This window comes from Aquila chrysaetos, chromosome 16 (assembly GCF_900496995.4).
Source record: "Aquila chrysaetos chrysaetos chromosome 16, bAquChr1.4, whole genome shotgun sequence".
Classification (NCBI taxonomy): domain Eukaryota; kingdom Metazoa; phylum Chordata; class Aves; order Accipitriformes; family Accipitridae; genus Aquila; species Aquila chrysaetos.
The window spans coordinates 3613698-3627418 of record NC_044019.1 but is presented as its reverse complement, the minus strand read 5'-3'; the positions used below and the strand labels follow the sequence as shown (position 1 = coordinate 3627418).

The 13721-nt window shown below is 39.1% G+C and overlaps 1 protein-coding gene across 2 annotated transcripts in view; it reads left to right on the top strand.

The window, feature by feature from the left end:
- MYOM3 (myomesin 3) overlaps window positions 1-13721 on the top strand; it is a 29476-nt gene that overhangs the window by 4640 nt on the left and 11115 nt on the right. The window contains exons 1-19 of one of the 2 annotated variants that reach the window (XM_030039767.1): window positions 178-313; window positions 521-616; window positions 1251-1339; window positions 4604-4648; window positions 4864-5004; window positions 5987-6148; window positions 6432-6573; window positions 6666-6865; window positions 7190-7243; window positions 7574-7701; window positions 8329-8512; window positions 9403-9577; window positions 10204-10325; window positions 11004-11191; window positions 11365-11491; window positions 11975-12153; window positions 12230-12344; window positions 12607-12763; window positions 13154-13263. In XM_030039767.1, coding sequence (XP_029895627.1) covers window positions 594-616; window positions 1251-1339; window positions 4604-4648; window positions 4864-5004; window positions 5987-6148; window positions 6432-6573; window positions 6666-6865; window positions 7190-7243; window positions 7574-7701; window positions 8329-8512; window positions 9403-9577; window positions 10204-10325; window positions 11004-11191; window positions 11365-11491; window positions 11975-12153; window positions 12230-12344; window positions 12607-12763; window positions 13154-13263 — 2341 coding nt within the window. In that variant the 5' untranslated portion in view covers window positions 178-313; window positions 521-593. Of the gene's footprint in view, window positions 1-177; window positions 314-520; window positions 617-1250; window positions 1340-4603; window positions 4649-4863; window positions 5005-5986; window positions 6149-6431; window positions 6574-6665; window positions 6866-7189; window positions 7244-7573; window positions 7702-8328; window positions 8513-9402; window positions 9578-10203; window positions 10326-11003; window positions 11192-11364; window positions 11492-11974; window positions 12154-12229; window positions 12345-12606; window positions 12764-13153; window positions 13264-13721 lie in introns of those variants that run through there. The other variant, XM_030039766.1, reaches the window with a different exon arrangement.

The window sequence follows — 13721 nt, the reverse complement described above, 5'->3', positions numbered from 1 at the left end:
ACCATTCCTCCCATGGAAGGTTTGAAGTATGCAAACATTTGGATTACTAATGACTTCGTAGGCAGCTAACTCTGCTACTGTCAGAGCTCCTGATGTCCTGTGTCCTTCCAGAACAACCTCTTTGAATTATTCAAAGAGCAAAGAGAATATGAACCTCCCACAGACTCCCAGTGAACACAAAGAAGCAAGAGACATCTGCTTGAACTCCCTCACACAAGCTGCAAAGCAGGGAGCGTAAACTGAGGCGGAAGCAACAAGCCAACACTAAGCTGCCTGTAGGCAGTCTGCAAGCAGCCCTAGGGAAGGAGCACACGTAGGACTATGGGAGGGGATCTAGGTTAGCTGCAAGGCTGTTTTGGATTGATGTGGGAGACCTGTAAAAGAGTGAATTGTGTCTACTCCTCTTTTCTGTTGTGCCTCTGTTGTGTTTGACATGGTTAATTTTAAAATAAAGTGTTAATTTTACCAGTCAATTTCTCCGTCCTTTCCGAAGCAGCGTGTTTCCTTTGTGTTCAACTAGGTATAAAAATGGAGTCCGTATTGATCCTCGCCTAGCCCCAGCAGGAAAATACAAAATAAAAAACAAGTTTGGGATGCTGACCCTGCACATCAGCAGGTAATGTATGTGCACTTGTCTGAGTTGTTTTTTCAGTTGAGTAAGACCTGCTCTCCTGAAACTCCCAGTTGTGTATGTTAAACAAAAAAAGATAATTCTTCTGGAATCTGACCCTCCTTGACTTTAGCGTGTAGTGTCTGAGCTAAACCTTTGCCATTAGGAAGCAATCTCAACAGCAGTTCATGAGGTTTAAAAAAATCTTAAAAAAAATTTAGAGCCTTATTTATCTTTGCTGCTCTTTCTAGGCATGGCCTTTTCTCATTCAAGGTAAAGCCATGCACATTAACAGCACTTTACAAGCAGACATACCAAATCAATGTAATCAGAATGACATTAGTACAACTCTGTGAATTATACATGGGATAAAGATACATGCATAACTTCAGTGCAACCAAGTGTTCCACCAGGCTTTTGCTTGTTCATTACTTGAAAAGTTTTGCTTCTCGGTATCAAGAGAAAAAATTGACCATTAAGTATAAGAAATCCTTGTAATTGAAAGGAAAAGTAGGTTCTTGATGAAAAGCAAGTATCTACTTCTAACTTCTGGGATTAAAGGGGAACCCCTTTGAATTTGTCTTGTGAAGTATGAAGAAAAACTGAAAGCTAAAAAGGAGGGGAAATGTTTTTCTTCCAGATGCTCCATGGAAGATTCTGCTGAATACAGTGTTGAAGTTAAGAATCAATACGGCGAGGCTTACTCATTTGCTACAGTGCTTGTCAGGAGTAAGTAGAAAATGTTCCTTTGGTTTTAATTTTCAAATTCTTTATATTCTTCAAAATATTTTCAATGCTACACATTATATCATAGGAACATACAAGCACTCTGGAAAAACAGAGAAAGAAGTGAGCACTCTGTTAATAGGAGAGGAGAATTTCTCTCAGTTATTAGTGAGGAGAAAGCACAGCTGGCTAAATAATCCTTAGCTACCACCAACCAATATGTATATAGCTGATATAATGGCTTCTCTTTCTCAGTCACTTCTGGACTCATGCAAAATCTTTCAGATTCCATACGGACACAGCTGTCTTTCCACTGTGTTAAAATTGTACTAAATTTAGGTACTTATTTCTTCTGGACTGATACGAAACAGCCATACAGTTAAATGCATAACAGGCTTAGAAAGAGTCTGCTGCATTTCTAAAGATAAGCAAGAAATTGGTTAACAAGTACTGTGGCTTTCAAAGGGATCTCTCAGTGCAATATTGCATAGAATACCATATTTCTCTCTCAAATCTGTAACTATCAAGAGCAAATACAAGATTTTTTCTTTAGTCTGTGCTGTTCTTAAAATAACTGGTGTAGACTCCATAGATACACATTCTGCACAAGCCAAGTCCAGACATATGATGAAGGAGGTAAACTACCAGTACTTAAAAAGGGAAATTATATTGAGCTTTAAGAAATATGCAGTGCAGTCTCATAGGATCATAGTTTAGCTGTTCACATTTCATATATATATATATATACACATACACATATATATATAAAATAACAATTTTACCATAAAAAGCCTGAACAGAATAGACCTACAGAACTGTAGACAACTAAACGCTTCAGTGGGACTGACAGAGTCCAGGGTGTTATTCAAACAGTAACAGATGAATAGGAAGGGAACAGGTTTGCTTTGGACATCTTACTGGTCATGAAGAGATGGGTTTCTTCAACTGATTGAACTGCAAAGCCAGTTTGAACTATTTTTCAGACAGAAGAGGTTTCTTTGGTTTAGATAGTATATTTCTTGTTAGTGTTTTAATATATTCTTGGCTCTGTCATGGGTTATGTTATTATCATACTTACTCTTTGCATGCCATATTCCGATCACATCTGAATACCATTTGGGGATACATATGCATACAGAAGAATGTGACTCCAGAATTGTAATAGAACTGTATTGTTTATGATATCTTTCAGATCCTTCAATTAAACAGTGTCAAAATTCAGCATATCTGGAAATATGCAGCACACATTTACCAATTCTAAAGGGACATGTAAAATAGCCCAGAAAACATTCATTTGCCAGCCTTCCCAGATTCCTAAATTCCCTTCACCCTAATGCAGAAATACAGAAAAAGTTACCAGGTGTGCAATGCTTCTCTTCTATAAAGGTTCTTATAGTATGTCCAGAACTCAGGAACTGGGCCTTTGCCATAAAGCAGAAGCAGCTGTCTGAAAAAAAAAATCCATGGCAATAATCACATACTCCTCCCAATTCCCGCCAGAATCTTTAGGATCAGAGCAGGCATGATGATAGAATAAGGGCTGTGGTCTATCACAGAAAACCTTGGATAAGACTGCTCTCTTCACCTCTAAGTGCCTGATTAAACTGTCCTTCATCAGGTCTAATCAGCATTTCAAACAGCTTGCAAACATTGTCCCTTGTGATTGCGGGTGAGAGGCCCACACTGTTCCTTCTCCCTTGACCCTGTCTAATGCCATCCCAGTAACATGATTCTTCCCTTTGCTATTTGCATTTAACATTCTGAAAATAGAGACTACACCAAGGCCTTAATCCTGCCTCCACTGGAAACATTCCTCATCCCCCAGGCAGGCCGATGGCACCTCTTCTCCTGGCCCCACACTGTCTGGAATGCCCTTGATGCAAGGGGAGGGTCTCCGGGATCTGTAGTTCCTACAGCAGAAGTTGACTTTCCCTAAAGACATCACTATGGGTCTCACAGGACCTGGGATGAGGCTGTGCTTTACCTCTTGTGCTTTCTATTTCTTTCTTCTACAGCTATTAACACTCAGTCCTCAACTTTTGCTTATGAGTGAGCTCAGTTACTGCCAAGCTTCATTCATTGAAAAAATAGGCATTATTTTATGTGCATTTCTTGTGACTTATAAAAATAAGAAAGGAAAGTATCTCAATTTCATCCTGTGTTAAGTGCATCAGTTCTTAGATTTCAGCTCCAAATAATTCCATTTTGTGCTGTGATGCCAGCAGTTCTCACAGGCTAGATCAGGTGAAGCGGGCCAGTATTCATGTATGATGCCTCCAAAGAACCCACAGCTGTTGAAACAAGTGATTTGGTAGGGGACACACTTCCCTCAGCTCCAGGAATTACCTCAGTGTCTCAGGACAGATATCCTTTCTTTTGGTTAAAGCTTGAAGTCCCAGTCACTGGTAGTCTTCAAGAATGCCACATTATCCCGTGGGAATGCTGTTAAACCCAGAGGTTTGGCCAAATTCCACTTTCAGTAATGTTTATGACACCAACACTTTTTTCTTTCCTTTTCCATGCTGTATGTGGCAATGAGTAGCTGTCATGCTCTATCTCCAAACAGGGACATAATTGAAGCATTTCAGTTATGGGTGATCCTAGATTGCCACGCTTCTAATTTGCACAGTACCATATTGGTACACTTACATGACAAAAGTTGTAGCTCCCTGTATGCATGCTTTTATTGAGCATAACTTTCCTAGTGCAGCTTAAAAAGACAGAAGCCAAACTGAAAAAAACCCCTCCTTAGCTAAGAGTAACTGTGTGCACATGAGCATTTAAAGCAGTATTACTGAGAATCACAGAATCATAGAATCGTTTAGGTTGGAAAAGACCTTTAAGACCATCGAGTCCAACTGTTAACCCAGCACTGCTAAGTCCACCACTAAACCATGTCCCTAAGTCCCACATCTATGTGTCTTTTAAGTACCTCCAGGGATGGTGACTCAACCACTTCCCTGGGCAGCCTGTTCCAATGCTTGACAACCCTTTTGGTGAAGATATTTCTCCTAATATCCAATCTAACTACTTGTCTAACTACTTATACTAGTATAGAACAATCTCCTATGCAGACACATCCTCAGTTGTTTGTGAAGGTCATCAGCTGCCAAATGAATGTTTTACCACATGGTGACACTTTGAAGGTTCACATTAAGAGCTGGTTTGAGGGAAAGACATAGTTTGCTGAGTATCATTGTATGTTTTTGAGGGGAAGATAAACAGTGGCATGAGATTTGCTAAATGTATTTTCTTCTTGTCTTATAGAATATTATGGAATGGAGTCAGGATTTGATTCAGAAATATACAGAAGTGAGTCAATAATTGTTATTATTATTTATTTTATTTTTATAGCCTGAAGCGATTTGATTCTTTTTTTGTGAGCTATAGCTGTTCATATTAGCTTGACTGCACGTGAAAAGTGCAAGGCTTAAGAACCACTCTAAATATATGATAATAAAAATACTACAAGGAGGAAGGCTCTGGGAATTCTCTTTATCATGCTGACTTTTACTCTTATTTCATAGGATCCCTTATGGCCAGAGAGGCAGATTTTGCTTTTCCGCTGAAACCCTTATTTTCAAGAGAAAAGGAGCCTTTCACCCTCTCCTGTTACTTCTCTTCTGATTTACTTGAACACCAACGAGACATTACCTGGTTCAGAGATGGTTTGTATGCAACAGCTAAGTTTATATACACATACCTATATGAATATACCATTTGAATTCATAGAAGTGATCTAATGTTCACAGAAGAGAATTAGAACTGAGGATTCTTGAGCTGCTCTCAGCTCTTCTCAAGCTACAGATGTTATTATTTAATTTGTATGTATTCCTCATTTGTAAAAGGATGATACCACTAAAACGTTTTGGAGGTAATGACATTTCTGCTTGTAGGAATAGTTTAAGACCCTTAGTTCTATACAGTGAAAGTGCCAAGCATTTGAAAAGCCAGTGGTTCTCTAGTGAAAAAAAAACTTTTGGATATTCTGTGTTGTTCTGCTGGCAATCAAGGATGTTGTGTTTAGCCAAACTGGTAATCTTTCTGTGCTATTAAGTTTTGGAAAGCAGAAGAAACGCAGTAAGACTGCTCTTGCCATTCCAGCACTTCTGCCAGAATCAGCTGTGAAAATAGCAGGACCTACTGAGTTTTAGTGATTTGAGGAGAATTTGGGTAGACTTTGTATCTCAGACCTGATAAATATACACAAAGTGTACAGTATGCACCATTCCATTTTCTTGGTTTTGAGCACCACTTGGACAAAAGGTTCTGCATGCTGAGTAGTAATGTATCCTCAGTTAGAACTGGCACAATATTTGGCAGTCTTCAGAGCATCCTGTTACCTGGTGTGAGGAGTATCCTTTACTCACTAATTCATCCAAATTTATTACTCTTTTTCGCTTAGACCACAAGCTCTTCAGGACAAGGACCATGCTTTTTGCTCTGCATTTGTGTACAAAGGGAACAGAGAGGCATACCAACGAAGTAGGATCAGAGTCCATGACTATAAATCGGAGGCATAATAATAATATCAGGAGTGTCTTACAGATCCCTCATCTTGCTCTGTGTTTTTTTCTGTATTTGGAAGTATGTCACTCCTCACTCAACCAGTTCAGTTGGAGTTCCTTTACCCCTTCTCATGCTTCACAGGTGAGTTGCTGCAGAACTCAGAATGTCGGGAACTAAAGTACCAAGACCGGGAGGCTTCTCTGACCGTGTCATGTGCTTACAAAGAAGATGAGGGATTCTACACTATCCGTGTCCCCTCACTGGATGGATATAAAGAGCAGACCACTTATGTGTTTGTTAAAGGTATAAGCAGGATTCTATCCTACTTAGAATAAAAGCTCCTTTCCTAATACCTTGGCATAAAGGAATTCACAACCTCATACACAAGAAAATATCTCCCAATTTTGTGCATGGATACAATTATCAAAATGTCCAAATCTTATTTTCAGTAGTGATTTAGGTATTAGAAAATCTGACTTGTATTACTGCGATGTAGGCCCTTAGACACTTAAAATTAAGCTATTGAATGAAAATTTTGGTACAGAGAAGAAAAAAACATAACCACTATCACTTGGTGTTTCTACAGATGCTGCAGCAGAAACAGCTGGTGCACCTGGATCCCCACTCAACCTGAAATGCCATGATGTAAATAAAGACTGCTTGATTCTTTCTTGGGTAGCACCCAGTGATAATGGAGGAAGTCCAATCCTGGGATACTATATTGAAAGGTCTGTATGTTAATCATCTTTCAGCAAAAAAAGCTCATGATCATGTTGTGGAAAAACCACAAAGGACCTCCATGGGCTGTGTTTCATTTCAGGTGTGTTGCTGGGTCAGAGGATTGGGTCCCATGCAATGACAAGCCTGTGAAAACCTGCAGATGCCCTGTCTTGGGTCTTGCTGAAGGACAGACATACCAGTTCCGAGTAAAGGCTGTCAATAAAGAGGGCATCAGTCATCCATCAAAAACCAGTGATCCAGTTACAACATATGACCCCAGCAAGGACAAGAGAGTGACAGGTTTGTACTAGAAACAGGAAAATTTGCTCCTTAAGTACAATGCAAGGCTGCAGATATAACTGAATGCAGTTTGTCCAGATTCTCCCCATTCTCACAAATATCATTGCAACATACTGCCATACTGTGCCTTTGCTGAACCCACCTTAGTACTACTATTCTGAGCAGAAAAGGATCAAAATACCAGTTACGACATTTCACTGTATGTGTAATGAAATGTATATAATTATGCATATAACCAAATGACACAGTCCTGGGCTCTGTCTTTCTTGACAAGCCCCAAGCATCTTCTCTTAGTGGATAACATTGCCCTGTTTGACATTACAGTTATTCCATATGACGAAGGCAGGACGATAGAAATTTTCAAGGATGACCTGGAAGGTAAGTTCAAATTTATACTGAGCCATTCTCTCAGAGTGGAATGATTGTTCTACAACAATGAGATCTGTAATAACATGACTCTGGAGAAAACACACTTAGGAAAATATATGGTGAAACATCATTGTAAGCTGCACAAGGATCAGAAACTATCCTAAACAGAACAGCCTTTTATAATAATCTTGGTTTGCCTCTATGTCCCCAAAGGGTTTAAGTCTCCTCCTTTATATTGAAGAATCTTACTTTAAAGTTGGAAAACATAATCCATTGTAAAAGAACTTTTTGTCCTTGCCAAGTTATAACTAAAGCATAGCTTATTCTGACTTCCCATAGGACATATTAAAATTCCCTTGCCACCCACTAATGTTCATGCAAGCGAGGTCAGAGAAGATTATGTGGCTTTGGCCTGGGACGAACCAGATCCAAGAGGCAGAGAGCCCCTGAATTATTATGTGGAAAAGGTAAGAAAATAATATCACATAGAAGGGAAATGTCAGAACAGAATAATTTATTTCTCAGATGGTTTGTAGGACAGGCAAGGTTATTTACTGCATCGATAACTGGAGAACTACAGCCTCAAAAATTGGTTGCTCAGCCTCTCTCCAGCTCCACAGTTTACTTGAGCTATGATCCTGACTCTTGACACCAACTCAAGTAGTAACGATTAACAAAGAATAAACAAGAAAGTTTTACACCAGAGAACTGTAGCAGAGTTTTAACAGGAAGACTGTTCCTGCCCTATGGGCCCTTAAGTGTGGAAAAGCTGTGAAGAACTGCACAATAGTTCACTTTCCCGTTCCCCACTAATCATTTTGCTGGTTAATTAGTATCTTCTACTGATCTCCTTTCATACATACTCATTTCCCAACTGCTGTACCATTTCTGCTGCAAAGGGGCCCTCTGTTACCAAGGAACAGTTTGGGTGTATCAACAAGAAATACATCATTTACATTTTTGATTGGGTTTTTGTTTGGGTCTGTTTTTTTTTTTAAACTACTTTCCTGTAAAGATCAGCTTTGTTATTGCTCAGGAGGGTTTTAAGCTTGAGTTACAACATGAGTTGTAAATCATCACCTTTTTCGTTACAGCTGATTGTAGGCAGCAACTCCTGGCAAATGGTTAATCTGGATATGCCAGTTAATTCCCCAAGATTTGCACTCTTTGATCTTGTTAAAGGAAAATCATACTGTTTCCGCGTGCGATCTGCTAACAAGTATGGAATCAGTGAGCCATCCCTGCCCAGTGAGCCTGTAACTGCTGGAGCAAAACTGGGTAATTATTTCATTAATATGCTCTACACTAATTATATGGAAAAGGAGATGTACTATGAAAGTAACGTGTGGGTTCCCCTGCCCCTCCTTTCCTTTAAACTTCATGGTATATGATTACACACCAGTTGCTTTGATATCAGGAAATCTCTTAAAGCCTTAAATCCTTGTTTAATTACTTTGCAGTTGGTCAGTGCAGTGTAAATCTGACCAAGCAATGATGGGGGAATTATATTTAATAAAATAAGAAACAGTTGAAGCCTATGTTTAATCCAAGTATGCTTCCAGCACTGTGTAAGACAGAAGTTACGCAGACCAGCGTTGGAATGAATGATAAACTGCTGAAGCAGCCTGTTTCTGAGGGCTTCAGACAGAACAGCAGTCTTCACAGTGCTGATTTGTTTTGTTTTCTTCCTGGACTGAGCTGACAACAGTAAGAGATGCAAAGGCTCATGCCCGTGTTTCCCTTACGCAGAGAGATAAGCACTCACTCTTTTATTTTTTTTATATTCTCCCATATTAAAGCTGCCCTAGTGCTCATTCATACTGTCCTTTTTTCTCAAGAGTGAAGCAGGTCCCATTTCATAGTGGAGTTAATGAGAGTTACTATACAAGTCCCGTTTCTCCTCTACTTCAGAGAAGGTTAAGTAGGTGTAACTCTGCAGAAATCAATGGGCTGTAAGGGAGAGGAATATGAGATATGGCAAACCCAAACATAAAAATATAGGCTGTAGACTGGGACAATGTCCATGGTATTTTGCTCTCATTTGAAAACTGTGCTCTGGAAAAGGTGAATAAATCAAACAGGCCAACCCACTTCTAATTTTTTTTATTTTTAATTTATAAATTTTAAAATCCCCTATTTTTCTCTGTGTTTTTTTTTTCTTTTTTTAGCTACTCTGCCTCCACCGTCTCAGGTTTTAGCTTTCAGAGACACCAGGACATCTGTTGTTTTGCAGTGGGATAAGTTAAAGGATGGTCTGGAGCCTCTTGGCTACTACATATACTGTCGGGAGACTGGGACAGAAGAATGGCAAACTGTCAATAATAAGCCCGTGACTTGTAATGAGTGAGTTCAGCTATTCTACTCCATTGAGAGAAGACAGGGTGCCAACTTGGATTCTTCTGTTTATGACTAGAGTCATATTTCAGATAAAAAAAGAACTTCCTTCACTGCACACACATAGGCTTGCACGCACACAAACACCATGTCCTCTTTTAGAATTAAGTATTACTCAAAGTGTCACTTTTACATGCAAAGCCTGACTGACAGCAAAGTCTGTGTGTATCTTCATAGACTCTGAATCTTCAGAAGGTAGATAGACCTTGTGGCACCAGAAGAACCACATTCCATTTTTTTGATTGCTTTGCAGTAGAGTAAGTTGGTGTCACTCACACATAGGATTTAGAATACCTCTCTAGCTGTGGGGGTCACATGTCAAGCAGAAAAAGTCCATTAAGAAGTCCTATTTATTCTACCAACAATGCCTGCCACCAGTGTGATACCTCTCTATCTGATCCATACTTACTGTCTGATTTATTGGTAGCCATTTTATGTGACACAGTGCACTTTAATTTGTAACGGCAAATGATTTGAATTACAATGCCTTATTAAAATGTATTGCTATCTATTCAAAAGACTGTTTACCTGTGCTTTGAACAGTCAAACACAAATTTATTAATTTGCTCTCCTAGATTTACGGTTCCTGGGCTGCAGCCTGGAAAAGAATATGTTTTTTGTGTGAAATCTGTCAATGAGGCAGGACTAAGTGAAAGCTCACCAGAAACAGATCCCATCGTTGTAAGGCCAGCTATTGGTAAGTAGTAACATATACATGCACATACACACAAAAATTAAATCCCTCAAAAATGTATCTATCATGCATAGCTATTATTACATGTAGTGGTAATAATGTTGAGCAGATAAGCAAAGGAAAGCAACAGGGAACTGATTTTCTTGTACCCTGCAGCTTCTGTCGTCAGTTATACTAGTCAGGGGTGGACAGAGTTAATTAGCATTTTGATGTAGCAGTGTGTTACATTTTCAGTATTAATTTGGCACTGGTACAAGTGAACATTTTAAATGCTCAATTATGCTGGTATCTTGAAATCAGCATTGTGAATTTCTCCAGGGCAATTACAAAATCCTACCAACCACATTAGTCAGTATCTAACCCTCCATCTTCTCCATGTTAGCAACCCACTGCTTCCATCTTTTCTGTCAGACAAACCATAAAGCAACATGTAAGAAACATCCTGAGACACGTCTGTGACTTTTGCCGTGACTTCCAAATAAGAATCTGGTCATTTTCAAATACTTTTACACCACAAAAGTGGTATCAGGAGGCCTTAACACAAATAGAATCACATCTGGTACGAGCACAGAGAGATTTCATCAGCCCAATTCATCCCATATCTACACCTCTTTTCCCGATCCCTAGATCCCAAACCTGCATTGAACAATACTTTCTTTTCTCTCTCCCTTTGCTGCACAGCTTGTCCATCAGCACCACACGGGTTTGTTCTTCTAAACTGTGGGAAGGCTGACATGACCATTGGCTGGAAAGCCCCAAAGCGCAAGGGAGGAACAAAGATTCTGGGTTATTTCCTAGATCAGCATGATACATCCGAACTAGATTGGCATGAAGTCAATATCCAGCCAATTCCTCAACGAGTTTACACGGTATTCATTTCAGATATAATACTGTCCTTTAAGCATAGTAGGAAATGTAGCTATAACAAGGGTTGAGCTGGTTTTCCTTTACTTCCTCTAGTGTAGAACTCTCTTCCTACCCTCACAAGACTACAACCATGCAGGGCTGTACTAATAATCTGTTTGCACTTCTGAACCCAAAGGTCAGCAACCTTGAGGAAGGTCACGTGTACGAATTCCGTGCCCGTGCAATGAACATGGCTGGTGTCGGGGAAGTATCTGAACCCAGTGACTTATTCAAATGTGAGGAATGGACAATGCCAGAACCAGGTATCTCTCATGTAAAAACAACAGGCAGAAAAATATTACCAGGTATACTAGTTATCTCCTCACTCTTCTGTGAATCCAAGGGACTTCTGAAAACTACAGATCTGTATAAGGGTGGCTCCCAGTACAGAAAAGCACACAAGCACTTCTAGGGACGTTCTGATTCAGACGTAGGGTATTATTTCTGCACTATACAGATACAGCACCCAGGTATTTTTAATAATATTGTTTCCAGAGAGTGAAGAATCTGGATCTCATATCTTAATGTCTTTGTATATTACACCAAAGCAAATAACATTAAACCAGCCAATGTATGCTTTTTTCTAGAACCTACCTCTACAGTTAATTAGCATAGAAAGCCTCTCCTGTGGACCCACTATTCACTTATTATCTTAAAACTCTGCTCTCTGATCTCAAACTCAAACAAAGTGCACCCAGTTGCATTTTTTAATGTTACTGTTTGACAGCCTACCCTTCTTTCAACAGGCCCTCCTTATGATGTGAAGTGCACTGAAGTAAGAGACTCATCCCTGAAGCTACACTGGGAAGCACCGTTGTACAGAGGAGCAGGTCCAGTTACCGGGTATTATGTAGACATGTGTGAAGAAGGGTCAGAGGAATGGAAACAAATAAATAAGCAGTCCGTAGCCACTACCCATATGAAGGTCTGTATATGCACTTAGTATCCAACTGTTGCTTCTCATTTAGTCTTACGTTAATTCCTGTCATTGTTTCCTGCAGGTTTCAGATCTGGAAACAGGGAAATGCTATATTTTCCGAGTAAGAGCACTGAACAAGGCTGGAATTGGACCCCCTTCACTGCCCTCAGATCCTGTGGTGGCTAAAACCAAACCTGGTATGAAACTAAAAGTGATGAGATTGTACAAGTCTGTAAATACTATGATGATTCCGGTAAAAAACTGCTTTATGAAACATCAGCTACATGTTTCATAACAAGAAAGAACCTCAGTCAAAATAAAGATTAGCAAATCAAACTGCCCAAATGAATTTACTTTAGCTGTACAATTTTTTTTTTTTTCTTTTGAGTTAGATGCCCAGAAACTAAGCCCTGATCTGTTTTGGTAAGGAATGTTTTTGGGGGGTTTTTGCTCATACAGGCACAAAAGAAATTGAACTTGGGGTCGATGAAGAGGGTTTCATTTATATGGCTTTTGAAGCTCCTGAAAAGAATGACTCCTCTGAATTTATCTGGTCAAAGGACTATGAAGGACCACCAGATGCTGACAGAGTTCAGACTGAAGAGAAAGGCAATAAGTGAGTATATAATGCACATTGAGAAAATTGATTGTGGAGTGTCGAATAAAGAACACATCAAACACCGAGAAAAATGTGAAGCCAAATGTTTCCCTCTCCTTCCAATATTCAGCTAAAATACATATACACTATTGAACTGCAAATCTCTGTCCCTTATTCTCAGCTCTGGTGTCCATGAAATGGGACATCCAGTGCAATCTTCAGGTCACAAAAGGGAAGCATCAGCCATCATATTGCTAATGTTTCTGCCTTGCTCCTCAGTGTCATATATAAATGACAATGAGTACTATATTTGATGTTCCAGGTGTATCAAATGTATTGCATTCTGTCACAGAAGGCATAATTTTTGAGGAAAATATAATTTTTATTATTATTATTTTTATTTCTAAGATCTAAGCTTATACTGAAAGACCCATCAGAAAAGGATCTGGGTATATATTCAGTGGAGGTCACGGATGTAGATGATGATATCTCTGCCAGCTGCACTTTAACAAAAGAAGGTAAAAACTAATAATTGACAAGAACACAAATCTAATGTGCCATAATTTTCTAATATTAGATGTTTAGAGGAAGGTTTCTCATAGAGGAATAGTAAGTGATAATGATAGTGGCATCATTAGAAAGATATTTCCCATTCCTTGAAGGCTCAAAGGCCGTTTCTTTTACAGTCCCCTAAGAAAAGGTTCCATGCTCCAAGGTCATTTTTCCATTACAGTTCAGATTTCACACACAGCTACACTGCCACAGTGATTTAAAACTTCTTTAAGAAGTTTCTTGAATTGATACAGCCAACATTTTATTCAGACATAACTAAGAATTATCTTCACAACCTTTTCTAGTCCTCCCCGCTATCGAATGTGTTGTACTTATTATCTTCTTCTTGACATAAATAAAGCTCATTAACAAATTAAATTAAATTAATACAATGAATTCATTTTGGGCTAGTTGTACTAATCTA